Source organism: Paramisgurnus dabryanus, chromosome 7, assembly GCF_030506205.2.
Source record: "Paramisgurnus dabryanus chromosome 7, PD_genome_1.1, whole genome shotgun sequence".
Taxonomy (NCBI): Eukaryota; Metazoa; Chordata; class Actinopteri; order Cypriniformes; family Cobitidae; genus Paramisgurnus; species Paramisgurnus dabryanus.
The window spans coordinates 20,163,618-20,180,971 of record NC_133343.1 but is presented as its reverse complement, the minus strand read 5'-3'; the positions used below and the strand labels follow the sequence as shown (position 1 = coordinate 20,180,971).

Here is a 17,354-nt window from a genome sequence, read left to right as displayed (position 1 = left end):
CATTGGTGTCAGGTTAGACATCATATTTCATTTTATGCAGACAAAAATGAATCTGTGAGGGATCTAAATGAAGTCTGTCCTAAGTCATGTCATGCTTTCGTCATGAGCACCCAAATGATACAACCCAAAAGTATGTGCTTTCAATTTAAAGGACTTTTCGTCTGTGGAACTGACCCCTTAACAGCCATCCACCAGCTGTAAAAGAAAAGACTCACTTTTTCTCCTCTAGTGAGTCTGAAGAAGAGGAGGACCATCGCAAAAAGTTCAAGATCAAAATCAAACCCCTACCGGCAGACGCTAGCATTGCAGCACCATCGGTAGATGAATTAAAAGCCTCCGTAGGCAACATAGCTCTGTCTCCTTCGCCTCTGGTGAGTCCAGCCAATATTACACATGCATCCCTAGCTTATGCAGTCATTTCCTCCAACCGTTCTTTCTATGGCCCTGCCCCAAATGCTGTCCTAAGCTGTCCCGAGAGTGTCATAATGCTGCCTGGACTGTCAGGTAGCCGTCCATTAGAGAAGGATAGGGGCATATGTAATGTGTTTGTATTGTTTGTGTGTGCACTTGTGTTGACATTCATTACAAAATGCTGTGGTTGTATCATAGGTCTGTAAAGGTATCAGATGGTAATGCTATGGTACTTTGTAAAAATTATGTTGATATTTAGGCATTTATGTATTATTTTTTTGGCAGTACCATTTGTGCTTTTTTGTTCTTTGTACTTACTGTATAGCATTTAAAAGTATTTTGTGTAACATTTTCTCCCATCCGTGGGAAAGCTAAGATCGTGTGTCCACCAAAGCTTTTTAATGGCAGCTGCTCTTCTGAAAATGCTGGCTGTGGGCGCTTAAGAGCATGTCTTTCAGCGTAGGTGATTTGATTTCTATGATATGCAATTTCCGCCAAAAATTTGTTACTAGTATCTGATTTTGCAAATAGTTTGTTTATTAAAAAAAATATTAATATTGTGGTTGCCCAGGGATATCATCTGGTACCCTGGCAGGGGTTTGATTTTAATCATCTGGTGACAAGTGCAGCATTTTTACTAAAGTTGAACATTTTAATAATTGTAGATATGATAAAGGAGGTGCATTTAATAGAGCTGGCGCCTCCTTATTATCTGAATTATAGACCTAGAGACTTTTTCAGCATGTACCCAGATCTGGCTGTAGACCGGGAGTCAAAAATGCTTTTTTTAAGGGCCTTGCTTAAAGTTCAGACATCTACAGAGTTGTGAACTGAACTTGTGTTGTGCTTGATATCAGGGTGTCATGCTGTTATAGACAATTTTGGAAAGACTGGTAAGAACAGCTTAGATGGAGCTGCCCACCATTTTAATAGTCCAAAAACTCCTACTTGCTGTTTTACTAAAGATCTTAATATGGCTGCATATTTGTTTAGATTTATTTATTTATTTAAAATCAGATTCACAAGCCTTTATAACCCTTATTGGAAAACCATAAAGAACACAAAAGATATGGAAGGAATAATTGATGCATTTGAATTGTCTGAAAATTATGCACACACGAGGTGGTAATGCGGCCACGACGTGAAGCGGAGCTCTAGGGCGGAAGACTGACTGTATGTTTACATCCCCGCAGACTTAAGCTTCCAAAGAAGCTCAGGCCGCCCGGTCAAGGACGCTTGTCAAAAGTACGGGGAGGCTTGTTGACGCTTTGGCCGCTCTGAAGTCTGTTTTCTCTGAACTAATGTTTTGGTAGGAATGAAAGTTTACATCATATGTTTCTCCGGAATTAGCAAGCGAAGAATGTCTAGGCTATATTTCGATTGGTTGCTGGCATTTTGCCACTGCTTGCCGCTGAACCGCATCATAGCTCATTACCATAAAGTTGAGTTTCTTTCAACTTTCTGATTAATGCTCTGGTCGCTCAAAACACCCATAACGCAACGTCGATGGATTTCGCTCCTTGCAGCTGAGAGAAGCCAGCTTCCAATGTAAATAAATGACTTCCGGTAACTTTGGAAGCTCAAGTCTGCAGCAGTGTGAACGGACAGTGAGGCTACATCCACATGAAGCCAGTGCTTCCCCTATCCAATCTTTTTTCCCTCAAATGGCAGAAACAGTGCCTTAAGGGGCGTGTCGTAGTGAGGATGCATGTGTCATCGCCAGGGACGTGCACAGACATTTTGAGGGGCAGGGGCTCAAGTGAAATAAAGGGCACTTCTCATAATTATGTATATTTTTTTCTTTCTTTTTTTAACAAAAAGTATATATTAACGCAATTCTGACTTCCTTTTTAAAAAAAATATTTAAAAAGTTAATTAATTTTATCTTCCTCAAACTCACGCAATTGTTTAATTTTCAAAAGATGTCTACAAAATAATCAGTTCACACAGACACCATGGTCTCCTTAGTAGTCTAGGTTTATAGAGCAGCAAAGGAAGCCATTACACAATGTGCATGTTTTGAAAACATTAAATTACAAATTAATTACAAATTTGTTAAAATGCTAAAAACAAAGTTGTGACTGCTGAGTTAGCGCTACATACCAATAAATGCTATATCATATGCTAGCGTTTAGCTGATTAGTTGTTACTCAAAATGTATTTTTGTCTGATAAGGGCTCAAAATATAAGGTCTGTTTACTAATGTGAGCTTCTGGCATGAGCCTCAGAGCAGAGCTCAACATTATTATTCATGACCCTTTCAAATAGGGCAAAAATAGACCATTTCATTCAAATGACAAATTCTAGGGTTGTAAATAGACATGTAAAAACGTTTCTGGATAATTTTTGCACTTAATAAAGCAACATACCTTCTATGTAATTGTCAAAGAACAATTTAACATATTATGACAACACATCCTATGGCACCTTTAATCTTAGGTTTCATATTTATTAGGGTTACACGTGTCAGAAACAACAAATATAGATTAGGCCTATTTTATTTGTATTTTATATTTTACTTTTTTGTGATGTCAGTGAAAATTGAGACTGGGCAAGTAAAATACTGAACCATCAGATTTCTTCCCAATCTACTCCAGCAATCCAGTATAACACATTATACTTATTTAACAGCCATTACAAAAAACGCAAAAAAAAGCTTACTACTGCAATTAGCAATTATTTTATTGTTTGTGCTTTATTATTTTATGAGCAGTCTGTTTAAACTACAAACACTACACTGTTACAAGTTTGCAACTCTTCAGGTTAATATGGGATTGCCGTGGAAAACAATGTCCCTGAATCGTTATGTGTAACAACGTGTCCCATATTTTGTGCCTAAAACTGTTAATATAAGAATGCTTTCTTCCTCACACACTTACCGGTAGCTGCCTGCATAATCATGCACATGATCGCGTCTCGTTCAGGCTGAGCTTTGGCGCTTGAAGCGCGAATGATGCAGCATGAGTGTAGACAAACCAATCATAAAGCGCAGTAAGTTAGAGAGGCGGGACTAAGGAAAGGTAAAGCCAATCATATTAGCGATGTGAATTTTGGAGGCGGGACTCATCTGTTAACCGTTTGTGTGCCACAAATAGCGCTATTTTTCTTTATATAAGAGTTTAAATCTCATTTAAATGATTCCTGAATAAATGCAAGTTAAATTTAATAAGCAACAAGTAAAAAACACAAGAAACAGACAGACATCAGTTGTTATATGAATAAAGATCATATTATTATTATTATTTTTTAAAGGCACCCCAGAAAAAAAGGGCACTTTCTCTCCAGGAATAAAAAGGGCAGGTGCTCAAGCCCCCTTTGATGTCTATGTGTGCACGTGCCTGGTCATCGCAACAAGTTACCTTTCAGCTCTTTGATACTGGGATTTTAAATACAGATCAACATTCACGATGGGAAATGTGTGCAAACTGGAATAATGCAGAGATCAGGGAGAGCCTCACTATCCGTGCTGAAATTGAGATCGATAGACAGAACAAAATGCCTTCCAGGAAATTTTTCTTCCTAAAATATATAAACATACAAATATATCAAATAAAAGAACAGATCCTCGCTTTCAAACAAACAATAAACAAACAAACAAAACGGGAAAAAAACTTTCATTTTTATTTATATTTTTGTCTCTGCTTATAAACTCTTAAATATGGGTATTTTTCAGATTCAAAACGATTATCAAAACATACACAGAGTTTAAAATTAGTAAATAACTTTTTTGATTCCGTTTTTTATAAATTGGGCAAGTGCACTATTTAGTGGATAATGCGGTATTACAGATTAACACTAAAATCATCAGGAACATGTTGTTTATGCAAATGTTTTCTCTTCAATAGCGGGGAAAGAGTTAATAGAACATTGCGCTTCATGAGCAAGTTTATGATCAGATCAGAAAATAAATGCACGCGCGTGGTTTCGCCAGAGAGCAATATCGGATGATGAGCAAACTTACACATCTTTCTGTGTATTTTCCATAATCTGTGTGAGAAAAGACGCAAGGGTGTTGGTTTTAGATTTATCCACTCTGGGACCCTGTTTCCAAAAATATCAGATTCATGCTCCCAAAATGCAGGTTAGATAAAACCTGAACCTACTTGATAGGTGTGCACCGACTGAAATATAATGCACACCCGTAAAACGTTTCTCAACCAATGACAATGAAGCATTTAACAGCCCTGTACCCAATGGTACATAAAAGGACCTTTTTAAAGGATACTGCCCCAGTGAGAGCTGGGATACTGTACATATTTTGACTCATCTTTAAACTCATTACGACCTCAGTAATTAAAATCTGTTATGTCCAGTATGCTGGAATGCCAGGCATTCCTTACTCATGAATGTTTTATCAGTCACATGCCCCTGTCCTGTGCCATGGCAACCCGTACATACGTACGTGTGTAACCATAGTGATGGATTAGCCAGGAATGCTCTTCAGAAGAAAGTGGGTGCAAAGGTTGAACAACACAAATTGTACAATAGAGATTTTGCACTCTTGTATCAGAGGAGTGGGATAATTTGCACAGCTTACTGTATGTTTTATTCTTCTATATTGAACTGATGCATCAAGTGCTTGGATATAAGGGCCAGCCATCCAGAAAACAGGGAAAGATGAGAATGTAATAGTGGAGATGCTGTGCAAACAGAACACAAAGACATAGGGTTTCTTATTTTAGCACAACTTTCAGCCAGGTGCTGGGTTCCAGCCGGTGTTCATGTTTTATTTATACGGTTTGCTTCTTTATTAAGCCTCTTTTAATGGGCTGTCGTCCAAAAGGAGTTAATAAGACAGTTGTGGTGCTTTTACATCACACAGGCTAGGTGGATATATTTTAAATTATAGACCACACAGCAGAAAAGAACATATCCTCCAACCAATACAGTACAGCACTATAGGCTCATAGGAAAAAAGAGCACCCCCAACCTCAGCAGTAGTTGGCACAGACTCCTTTACCTTAATGCATTGTGTGGTTTAATCTGCACAATAACGGCAAATTCATGCTCAGTTGGTAGACCATTGTGTTTAAAGTGCAAAAAATATTGGTTTAATCTCAGCAAACACACATGGTAATAAAATATATTGTGTAATGCACCTTGAATGAACTGAATATTGAAAAAATAGTAAGGGACCATGTAAAAAGTTCACACATTACGTATAAATGAACCCACAATTTAATTAGTTGCGACTGGCACACGCAACATGACACTGAGGTTTTTTATGACAGCTAGCGGCACTTAACTATAGACCCCTTAATCGCCTACATCAGGGGTCTTCAACGTTTTTTGGGTCGGGGACCCCTTAGATGAGAGACGCATGGAGCAGGGACCCCCCTAATACTAAATGTGTAAAACAGAGATATTTAAGTAAGCAGTAAGGTACGAAAGGCTGCCTTTTCGTATTAGCCACAACGCAAAGTGGAGTAAAGTACAACTGATGACCAATCAGAATCAAGGACTGGAACTGTTTTATAAATAGAAACAAACCATATTGTCACACAGCCATACTATATTAACATGCATAATTTTTTTGTTAAAGTAGGTTTAGTTTTTATATTAATATAATAATAATTATATAATATTATTTTAAGGTATTTGCAGTGTAATATATTTTCATTTTACTGTGAATTGGACAAGGGCTTTCAGTTTATAAAGAAGACTGATCATGGTGAATGGCACAAAGACTGTCTATTCTGGTGGGGATAGAGGTTGTGCTACTTTATAATTCTGAGGTCTGTTGCCTTTCTCGTGTATTATTATTGTCACGAGTTTAAGTAACGCAGGTTTGTTTTCTGCATACCTTCATATCAGACTCAGGAGAACAACATGCAATGAGTCCGAGCGCATCTCTTTGGGGAATCTTTTTGAGAGGCGGATTTCAACCTTACTATGAATCTTGCACAAAACACCATCACGGCGCGCGTTTCATTAATTTTTAAATGCGAGCGATAGTTTTGTCACAGTTTAAAATGCAGATGCGGTGTGGTGTCATTTGCCTGTTGAATTAGTGCTTTAAATCTGAACCGCGTGAAACAGCCGTCCAAGTTCAGAAATATAGATGAGACAACATGTTGCACTGATTCTAAAATGACATTCTGAAAGAAAGACACACATAAGATTTACCTGTTTTATGATGACTTTGCTGTCGCTACTGCTGCTACCTGAGTGGTCATTTATAATCTTTAGATATTGTATTTTGGTCCGCTGGCTAAAGTGAATGCGCGCCTTCAAACCTATGCGACCACGCCCTTGCACAACTTAAAGGGGATATGTAACGTTTTGTAAATATATTTTACGTTTTAAGCAAAAAATAGCTTGTCGTTAAACATCATTTGGCGGACCCCCGGTTGAAGACCCATGGCCTACATCACTGTGACGTCACCGCTCTAGCTGGAGGCAAAAAAATTGTAGGAACTTATAGCAGGCGCACTAAAAGTTTAAGGTTTTCACTTTAAAATGTCGTATTGTTGTGTTTTTGCCGCCAGAATAGAAGGAACAGCACTTTTGGCTCAAAACTAAAGTTTTACAAGATCCCGGCAGACATTCCTTCACAGAAATCAAGAAGATAATGGTGGATGAATACAATACAGCGTACAGACTGGACAGAGACGATCACAATACTTGTGATTGCAGTGCACACTTCATATCAAGTAAAATAATCTGTGCATATGTACTGGTGTGTTGGTTTTATCTAGTACAAATCAGCAAGTTTTTGTTTTATATGTGAAAAGTTGCTAACCTTCAGCGCCATTGTTTAGCTTAGTAAGAAGCCAATTTTCACTGTTTATAAGTCCCGGACAACAGGTTAAAATGCATGCAAGTTCTGTAATTTTCTCAAAATATAAATTTAAAATTACCCCATTTCTCAGAGATCCCCAAACGATTCGTGTGAAGCCGTTCAACGACTCAGTCTGCCTAAACCCCACCTTTCAGTAGCCTACTCTGCTCTGATTGGTCAACTGACAGAGTCTGCGCACAGACCACAGATCAGTGGCACAGACCAACAATAGTGCAACATGTATTGACCTGGTGCTAACATGATTTACTGAGAAGACATTATCGACATCAATACGCATCATTCAAGAAATAAAAACGACGACAGAAACTATCGTTTTACACATATTTAAGCATTTATGTAAGCTAACCAGGTCATGGCAAAACCATAAGTGCACGCCACATGCGCTAGCCGCTTGCTAACGTGACTCTCTGACAGTATATTAAGAGTTTAAACAACAACATCAATTATCAGTAATCCAAGCAATAAAAAAACGACGATAGAAACTAACGTTTTACACTCATTTAAGCAAGGATGTAGCTATAATCATACTTACACAGGTTGTTGTTAGGAGACGCATGTTGTTACAAATAAAGTGGGTACTGAACCATCTTTCATTGCCAAATGTTTAGTAAATAATTTTAACCACTGATTCTTCATAATAATATCTATATCCTTTGGTAGTAAAAACAACCAAAGGATAAAGTCAGGCAGGAGATTCAACCCATATGACGACTCGTTTCAGCGATTCAGAGTCGACTCCCTAATTTAGAAGCCAATAACTTTATTAATCATGCACTTTTTGGTTCAACTCCTTTGCACATTGTTTACATTAATGGACAGCTACATGACACACTGCAATACAGGTCATTTTTGAGTTTGGATCTGTGTGGCTCTTTAAATGTTAAACAAACATACAGCGATTGATGTGTGTACCATGCTTTGAATGGTCTCTTAAAATAATCCACATTGCTAATCATATAGCGATAGGTTATATTAGACAATAAGCCTTGACAAAATTGCCCAAACCACCCGAATGTAATTCACATGTTGTCTAGCTAATATACAAAACCTGGTTAAAATCACGAGAGTAGCTGTCATGGTCCCGCAGAATCAATTCTGCATCCATGTTTAAGAAATCCCTCCTAAAACGTGCTAGCTTACGCTTGTCAACATTGCCTCAGCGGCTCTATCTGCCCCCAGCTAAGCCCCGCCCACACAAATAGGTCACAATGTTTACCAACTGTAAAAGGGTCTATAGGTTGTACTACAAAAGGCTGCTTACTCAAATTAATAGAGTAGGTCAGGCTCGAAGAAACATTTAGAGTGCTTCATTAAATTCGTCTATTGAATTTACTTTACCTCAATAACTGCAAATGCATTTATGAGTTATTACACAGATATAAAACATATAATAAATTTTCAAATAACTAGAACATATAAACCTGTATCCCTCAGCCATAGTTTGAGAAAATTAACCTGTTCATTTGTACTAAACTGAAGATGTGTAACTGATCTATACATTAGGTAGCCCATAGTACCACTCAATTTTTTCACAATTTGATCACTTTATATGTGTCCATGTCTCGGAATTCAGCTTTTTTCCGTGCCGGGACAACGGATGTCTTTTCTGTGTCACATGGCATGTAAAAACGCTGAATTCCGTGACATGAACACAGATAAAATGATCAGATTTTCTGTGACTATAACACAGGTTGAGATCAGGTTGAATAATAAAAGACATTGATTGAGGTCACGTATTGATATCTTGATTTGTTGAGTTTTGACTGATCTACTTATTATTTTTATTATGTGCTGGAGGTAATGTATTTGGTTAATGTAGGGCAATTGCTAAAGCAGATTTGCTCAGTGTTGCATCATACTGTAGTCTGTGTTTGTAGAAGACATCACAACATCGTTCCTTTGCAATTCATCCTGTGTTTGTACATGCTTACCAGACCTATACTAATGTAGATCATGCTTCCTCTTCTTTTGTCCCTCTGCCTGACTTTTATCCTTACTGATGCTGGCTGTTGTAGAGGAATAGTCCGGTAAGCTATTTATACTTTGTCCACCAAATTTAGACTGCTGTCTTCCCACATTTCTTTTTTGACATGATGGAAGAAGCTTGCTTGGTGTTTGAAATGGCATTACCGTATGAACTGATATAAGTTTTAGTCAGTGGCAGTTTTTATGTTTAGGTATGGAGAAGTACAGTGATTTCCACTTATTGAATTATGATTAATTTTATGTCTTAAAGTTCCGCTTTGAGCAAATATTGGGCATTAGTGGACTTGTGGAAACTAAAACCCCTCTCATATCTGTTTGTGTGGAATGTCACAGCATCTTAAAAATTCCTATAGATACTGTATATGGTGTTCTGTTTATGCATGAACATGCCATTGGGGTGCTAACTTTATACAACATTGTATGTGTTACTTCTTGAATGAGTTACTCATCAGCTCAGCTTTTATATGAAAGCCTTTGATCCCATACCACACTTCCTGCTTGTCCATTCTTGCCTTTGATTGGAAGTGACACTTGGTGACCATAGCCAACAGCCCATATCATCCTAATCACTTGCAACTCACAAGCCTAACTTATTCTTAAAGTCTTAGACTTAATCCAGCTACTGTATATGGGAGGAAGTTCAAGAGTGATGTTTGACTGGAAGGCTTTGTTGTAATAAACTTTGTTGTCTTCTGGGTCCTCAAGCTTTGAATTTTGTCCAAAGGTGTTAAACATCTTAAAACAGATTAATCTGGTTTGCATGTTTAAGAGGGGTTTGGGACTCTCAATGTCAGGTTTATTTTTTAAGGTCAGTGTGTAAAATGTAAATGTATATGGTTATCAAGTTATTAAAAAGCCCTTTTGAAGTAGTCTTTTTGTTGCAGTCACTCTTAGAAAAATGGTACCTTAAAAAAGATGTCGCTGGAGCTGTACCTTTTCAAAAAGTACACTTTTGTACCTAAAAGTTGCACATTGGGGTACTCTGCAATGGAAAAGCGCCATTATAGGTTCATACCCGTACCATAAAGGTTCACATCTGTACCAAAATGGTACATATTAGGACCTTTTTAAAAGGTACTGTCCTTTTTTTCTTAGAGTTTAAGATCTGTGACAGATCAGCATTTTGTGATTTTATTGTAGATAAGCACAGCCAGTTACTTGTTAAGCTGACATTTTATTGCTGTCTTTAGGTTTTCCTAGCTTTGGTACTCCATTACATCTTTAGTTATGTCACTTTGCTTTTGTCTTTTGCCGGTCTCAAAAAGTGAGTTAATTTGAACAATCATCATTAAACCTCGTAAGGGGTAACATGGTTTTAATACACAGGATAGAGATTAAGAACAAAGGTTTCTTTTGATCAAAGTCTGTATTACTGATTTGTCACTTTCTGACCAGGTGTCTCTTCTCTCTTCCTTTTTGCTGGTCACAGAGACGTAGCCCGGTGAGTACCATTTACCAGTTAAAGTATTTTTGGGTTCTTCAGTGGTCGATGATTCAGTCAGAGAGAGACCTGCTTATATTTTAAACTTCTGATATTTGCATTTTTGTCTATGATATTTTAGTTTAAAAAATAATGTAGCTGTGTCTCGTTTCAGTACGCTGCGTCCTCCGCAGGTCGCATTCGAAGGCTGCATATGTCAGAATGCTGTCTCTAAAAAAAAAACTAAAACTGAATTTTTTTGTGTTAAGTAACTGCAAAAACCATGGTGACGGATGTGTTCAACTTCATACGGTGCCGCACAGACCAGCATGTGGATGACATCAAAAACCATGAGAGCTACTTGAATTGCTCTCGTGGTATTTCTTGTGACGCCACATGAAGTTGACCACAACTCTTTTATCTTTTCCTCCAATCAAACATACCGCACCATATTTAAAAAAATATCAAATTGATGATGTCATAGAGACAGAGCGCAGTTATGCAAATTTGAAAACCACGCCCACCGGGGGGAAAACAATCTAACCATCTCCATTGACTTTGTATAGCGAGAGGCTGCCTCCTTGTCATTTCTGGCTTATAACAAAAAACAGAATAATGCCTAAAAGCTGCTGTGTGACAATATGTACAGCTAACAAGCCAAAGAACCCAGAAATAAGTTTTTATAAGCTGTCGAGCCGTAAAACCCAGCCTTTAAGGAACAAACAGTGAATCGCCGACTACGTTTCCCCCTAGTGGACGCAGTTCTACTAATAGGTTTACTATGAAAAGTTGCCTGTTTCCAGTTTTGTGTCTTTTAACGCTCGTTTTTTGAGGTCGACAGCTTATAAAAACGTATTTCTGTTTTTTTTTTGGCTTGTAAGCTGTACACCTTGTCACACAGCAGCTTTTAAGTTTAATATGTAAATATGTTTTTATAAGCTGTCGACCCTAAAAAACGAGCATTTAAAGACACAACATTAGTAGAACTGCGTCCACTAGGGGGAACGGTAGTCGGCGATCCACTTTTTTCTCCTTAAAGACTGAGTTTTACGGCTCGACAGCTTATAAAAACTTATTTCTGGGTTTTTTGGGTTGTTAGCTGTACATATTGGCACACAGCAGCTTTTAGGCATTATTCTGTTTTTGTTATAAGCCAGAAATGACAAGGAGGCAGCCTCTCGCAATACAAAGTCAATGGAGACGGTTGCATTGTTTCCCCCCCGGTGGGCGTGGTTTTCAGGTTATGACGCGCTGCGCTCTGTCTCTATTCTACACACATCAGGTGGCCTGTAATTGCGGAATATATTGCAGTTTTGCTATATTTCGAATTTCCTGAAAAACCAACTCACCCGAGTGTATAAGCGTTTTGACGATATATGGGAGTTTATGCGGAATTGCCATTTTTGCACTGGGTGCATTTGCAATTCGCTATTTCAATTTGTGCAATTTGAAGGGTAATGAAAACGAAGCTATTTGTATTTATTATTAAAACAGTTAGTCATTCCTATTTTTTTTCACTTTCACTATATCTCACTGACCTCAATGTGCTGTTATAATAGATCCATACTGTGAATGATTTTCCATAACTGTTTGGCTGGAAACTTTACTTGCACTTTGAGACCTTTGAGAGAGTTCTCCAGCTAAATTGTATTAGTACTGTAAATGAAAAATTACTACATTTATTAATTAAATTATGATCTGAATATTATCTCACATTTTAAAGTAAAGAAGATGATTTTGCTTAAAAGCCTTTATTTTCCATAAACTGTACTAAAACAGGATGTAGTGCCTTGTAAGTTCAATTCAAATTTCATAGCAGCCATGAAGATCCTGGTGCAATAGAATTTATCCCATAGTGATTTGTAATACATCAGTAATTAAGATTGTTTGTCACCCGAGTCATTTATAGAAATGAGCTCTTCTGCCAGCTGTATAGTGCATTAAGGAACGGCCTGAATTTGAGCCACCAATCTGCAGATTAAAGTCACCCACAATGCATTTCTCTGGTACAGTGTTACAAGCTTTTACACTTATGAATATTTTCACCATTGTGTTTTGTTTCAGAGTCTGGCAAAGAGAAATGCACATAGTAAGTACACACAAAACATTTTATTCCAGGTATGCTTTCTGTATTTGTACCTACATGAACTTACTGTGTTTATAAGGTGATGAAATTGCACGGCCCAGACGTGTTGTGCCGACGCCTGTACCAGCTCCTGCGCCCTCCCTGACACGTGCACCTGCTTCTGCACCTGCTCCCGAGCCTGCTAGGTATGTGTTCACACACACACACTGTATTTTGGTTGTTTGCCGTTACAGCTGTAACATTAGCATTGCATTTAAACCTTTTAAACAGTTTTAAGAGAATCTTTATAGATTGTACAGTATCTTGAGAGTTGCAGTGGATGTTACTGCACCATCTGTTCGGATGACTCATGCAGATCTGGCTCGTTTTTCCTCCATTGCAGTCGTAAGAAATCACCAGTGCCAGAGGATGCAACAGCCTTATTTGGTCCACCACTGGAAACAGCCTTTGATGAGCCGAAGACCAGTGAAGGTACATCACCATATGGATGTTGGTCTGTTGCATAATATATATTTACAGGCTACTGAATTAAATAAAAACTGCTCAATATCCTACAGAACCTGACACAAAGGTTTGGGGTTCATATTGTTTATATCATTCATTTGAAACAAAATGTTGTTTCTATACGTCATATACTGTTGTATCTTCTGGGGACTCACATATGGTTATTATTATTATTAATAGGTTTATTGTTATTAATATATCAATAGGATAATTAGACACTTTAGACCATAACTGATATTTACTCATATTTCATGTGTACTTAAGAGTTATGTAACATAACCAGAACTATATATAGTGTAAGAACATTAATTCATTAATTCATTAATTCATGTTGATAAAATACATCCTCTCCATTCCATTTACATTATTTGAGGTTGAAAAAATTACATAATTGGGTTAATTCTGTCAGAAATATGTATACTTAAGTGTTGCGTGGTGATTTCTAAATTTCTGTGAGTCACACAGCTGTTAATTCTGCTCCTCATCAACTATGTATCGTGTCCTCTTTTATAAAACCTGACAGAGGAACCTGAGGTTTGGGGTGCACCCCTGCCTGAGAAACACCTAGACTCCTCTCTGTCAACAACTTTTACTACAGGAAGTAAGTCGTTGCTTGTGTGGTATGAATTGCCATCTTTCTGGTATCAGTGAATGGTCGCCTGAGATTTAGTTAGATTTTTAATTTAAAAACTCTCCTGACAGTCTCCATTAACCTACTAATTTTCTAAGCCATTAGCCAACTGAGTCACTCAGCTCATCCTGTACTGATGTTTTTTTTTTTTTGTAGCAGTTTACTCAATGTGGCCTATTTCTATGCATATATAACACTGTGTCGTAATCAGAAGCGACATGATACAACAACATGTTATAATCAGAGTTTTCGTACATTAAATATGAACAAGGATAGACTGATTAAAGAAACTGAAAGAGAGTTAAAGGGATAGTTCGGCCAAAAATGATATTAAACCCATGATTTACTCCCCCCCAAGCTGTACGAGATGCATATGTCCATCGTTTTTCAGACGAATACATTTTCAGTTATTTTAGAAAATGTTTTAGATCTTTCAGTTAATCAAATGTAATCTTACGGGGTCCACGTCCTTCAAGTCCAAAAAGTGTGCATCCATCCTTCACAAAATAAATCCAAACGGCTCTACAATGATAAACAAAGGTCTTCTGAGGGTAATCCGTGCAGTTTTGTTGTAGAAATATCCAAATGTAAAACTTTATAAAAGAAAATAACTAGCTTCTGGTAATGTCGCCATCTTAAACTCCTCTGTATTCAGGAGAGAATATCAGCGTAGTGTACGCACTTTTCTTAGTGACGTATGACAAATTCGGTGGGCGGGGGCACAGAGCAGCAGCAGAGAACCCTCCATAAACAGCATACGCTCTCATCTTGAATGCGGACGCGACTAAGATGGTGGCTTTACCGATTTTCGTTTATAAAGTTTTAAATTAGGATATTTCTACAACAACACCGGATTACCCTCAGAAAGCCTTTGTTTATCATCGTGGAGCCGTTTGGATTTAATTTGTGAAGGATGGACTTGAAGGACCTGGACCCAGTAACTTTACATTTGATTAACTGAAAGATCTAAAACATTTTCTAAAATTTCTGAAAAATGTTGGACATATGCATCTCGGACAGCTTGGGGGTGTGTAAATTGTGGGTTTAATATCATTTTTGGCCGAACTATCCCTTTAAAAGTGAAATCAGGGAGTTTTGGCAGCATTTAGTGGTGAGACTGTGAATTGCAACCGATGGCTCAGTCCAAAGGTCACCCGTCCTTTTCGAAACGCATAGTAAAGCTTTGATAGCCGCAACAGGACAAACACGTCATCATCTGAGAAACTGTAGTGACAAAACACACTCCGTAGAACAATTTGTCCATTTAGCACTACTGCAGAAACGTGACGGCGACTTCCATGTAAGGAGACCTGCGGTGTATGTAGATAAAAACGGCTCATTCTAAAGTAATAAAACGTATTAGTACGTAGTTATGTATATAATGTTGCATTTCTGTCAAGAGATCCTCCTGAAATTTTCACGCTGCACCTTTAAAGACTTAAAAAGAAATGATATGTAACTATGGGGACCGCAAAACCATACGTAGCACTGGTATATTCTTATAGCAAAAGCAAAAAATACATTGTATGGGTTAAAATTATCTATTTTTAATGCCAAAAATCATTAGGATAGTTTGTAAAGATCATGTTCAATGAAGATATTTTATGTTTCCTTATGTCGTTGTTTGTTTTAGGGTAACAGACATTATTAAATGCTTACAATTGTGAACACTCCAATTTGGCTTTATTTCAAATAGGCCATATTAACTCTTTCCCCACCATTGACGAGTTACCTTTTCAACTAAGAGAAAACGCTTCCCGGTTAATGACGAGTACTCCAGCAATCCGTAATACCGCTATTATCCACCAGGTGGCAACTTATAAAACCCGGAAGTATCGCCCTAGGGCAAACAGCTGTATGTCCGTGTAAGTTTTGAGGATCGCTCTGAATCTGATCTCTATCAAAAGTCCAGATGAAGTCATGAGATCCATGAACTAGTCAATCAATAACCAAAGCAAGCACTATCCTGTCCAACCCCAAGTAAATGAATGCTAAAAACATTTGACATGTAAAATCGTGACAAATTTGGTGAGTATTACATGATATTTGGTAGGTCACAGACAGTAAACTGTTATCAGACTGTATGATATAGTCATCCCATGTCATGCAATTGTCCCTGACTGCTTGAATGAGACCTTCACTATGCATGGTGCTTTGAGGCATGGAGGTGTGGCATGTAAGGGTATGTGAGAGCTTGTATTAATGTCATTGCAGCACTGCCTCCGCTTCCGCCTAAGAATGTGCCGACCTCCCCCCCTCCAAGTGAATCTCCTGATACAGAACCTTCCGGTAAGATCACCCAGTGCTTAGTCTGTACTACATGAAATGTTTGCCTGGTTTGTTTTGTGCCTGTACTGTATTTAGGCATTGTGGGGAAGATATATTGGTATCTATGTGCAGAGCTTCTATCTCGTTTATCTCTCGGCTTATCAGTTCTTTGTTTCTATCTGATATCTGTGTGGTCCCTGATGCAGATGCGCAAAAAGAAGAGGATGGTTCGGGGCTGGCCACACAGAGGCCTTCAATAGCTGATCTGGACAATATATTTGGTCCAGCAGATTCTCCAAACCCTGTTCAGGATGCCGGAGACAAGTGGGTCTGCTTCAGTGACGCGTCACCAAAAAAACACCCTCCTTCAGAGGGAGAGACTGCACCTCCATTCCACTCCTCTCCACCTCCCCCAGCAGAACCCGCACCCCCATTACCTAAATCCCCACCTTTATCAGAGGAGTTCAGCCCTGCTGTACAAAAATCACCAACTTCTCATACTGAGCCTGCACCTTCTCTTAGGAATAGCCCACCACTTTCAACACTTCCCCCTATTCCCAAAGACACTTCTCCTTCTCCTCCAACTGTCCCACCTCCTCCAGTTGAAGAGGCTCCACCTCCACCAACTTCAGATGATCCTTTCCACTCCCCCACAGATTTTTTACCACATGCTCCTCCAATGGAGACGCAAGCAAACTCAACCAATAGCCAACAAGCTGCTGTAGAGACAAGTGCACGTACAATCCCCCTACCCTTGGTTCTAAACCAGGAGGACAAGAGGAGCCCAGAGGAAACCCCATCAAAAGAGGACCTGAGTGAGAGCAGCACTTCACCCAAAGAGATTGGTCAAGGACCACGTTCGACACCACCCCCTCCCCCACCTCCCACATACAGGGCGGTAGTATCATCCCCAGGGCCTGTCCCTCCAACTGGCACAGGCGGAAATGAAAGTGGTGAGTCTGATTCATAAGAAGCATAAACATCCACACATTGTTGCAAAAACTACCATGTTTTGTTTGATTTAAAGAGCAATTGTGGTCCGATTCACGTTTTTACATTTCTTTTGGTGTGTAAGTGTGTATTAGTACATGTTAACAATATGCAAAAGGTGCAAACCCCAAGGAAAACGATAATGCAATGTAAATCTTTTTTTTTTTGGACAACAACAAACACACGGATAGTAGGCAACAGTTTACTTCCTGGGGCGGTTGACGTGGACAACCTGTAAGTTAACTCCGGTTAGCAG

At 38.5% G+C, this 17,354-nt stretch overlaps 1 protein-coding gene across 4 annotated transcripts in view; it reads left to right on the top strand.

Moving 5' to 3' along the window:
* The window catches only part of sgip1a (SH3GL interacting endocytic adaptor 1a), a 106,452-nt gene that overhangs the window by 60,505 nt on the left and 28,593 nt on the right, over positions 1–17,354 (top strand). For 3 of the 4 annotated variants that reach the window (XM_073815147.1, XM_073815149.1, XM_073815148.1), the window contains 9 exons: positions 193–371; positions 9,229–9,240; positions 10,629–10,640; positions 12,684–12,708; positions 12,785–12,890; positions 13,088–13,176; positions 13,733–13,810; positions 16,055–16,129; positions 16,315–17,061. In XM_073815147.1, coding sequence (XP_073671248.1) covers positions 193–371; positions 9,229–9,240; positions 10,629–10,640; positions 12,684–12,708; positions 12,785–12,890; positions 13,088–13,176; positions 13,733–13,810; positions 16,055–16,129; positions 16,315–17,061 — 1,323 coding nt within the window. The remainder of the gene's footprint in view (positions 1–192; positions 372–9,228; positions 9,241–10,628; positions 10,641–12,683; positions 12,709–12,784; positions 12,891–13,087; positions 13,177–13,732; positions 13,811–16,054; positions 16,130–16,314; positions 17,062–17,354) is intronic. The other variant, XM_065239988.2, reaches the window with a different exon arrangement.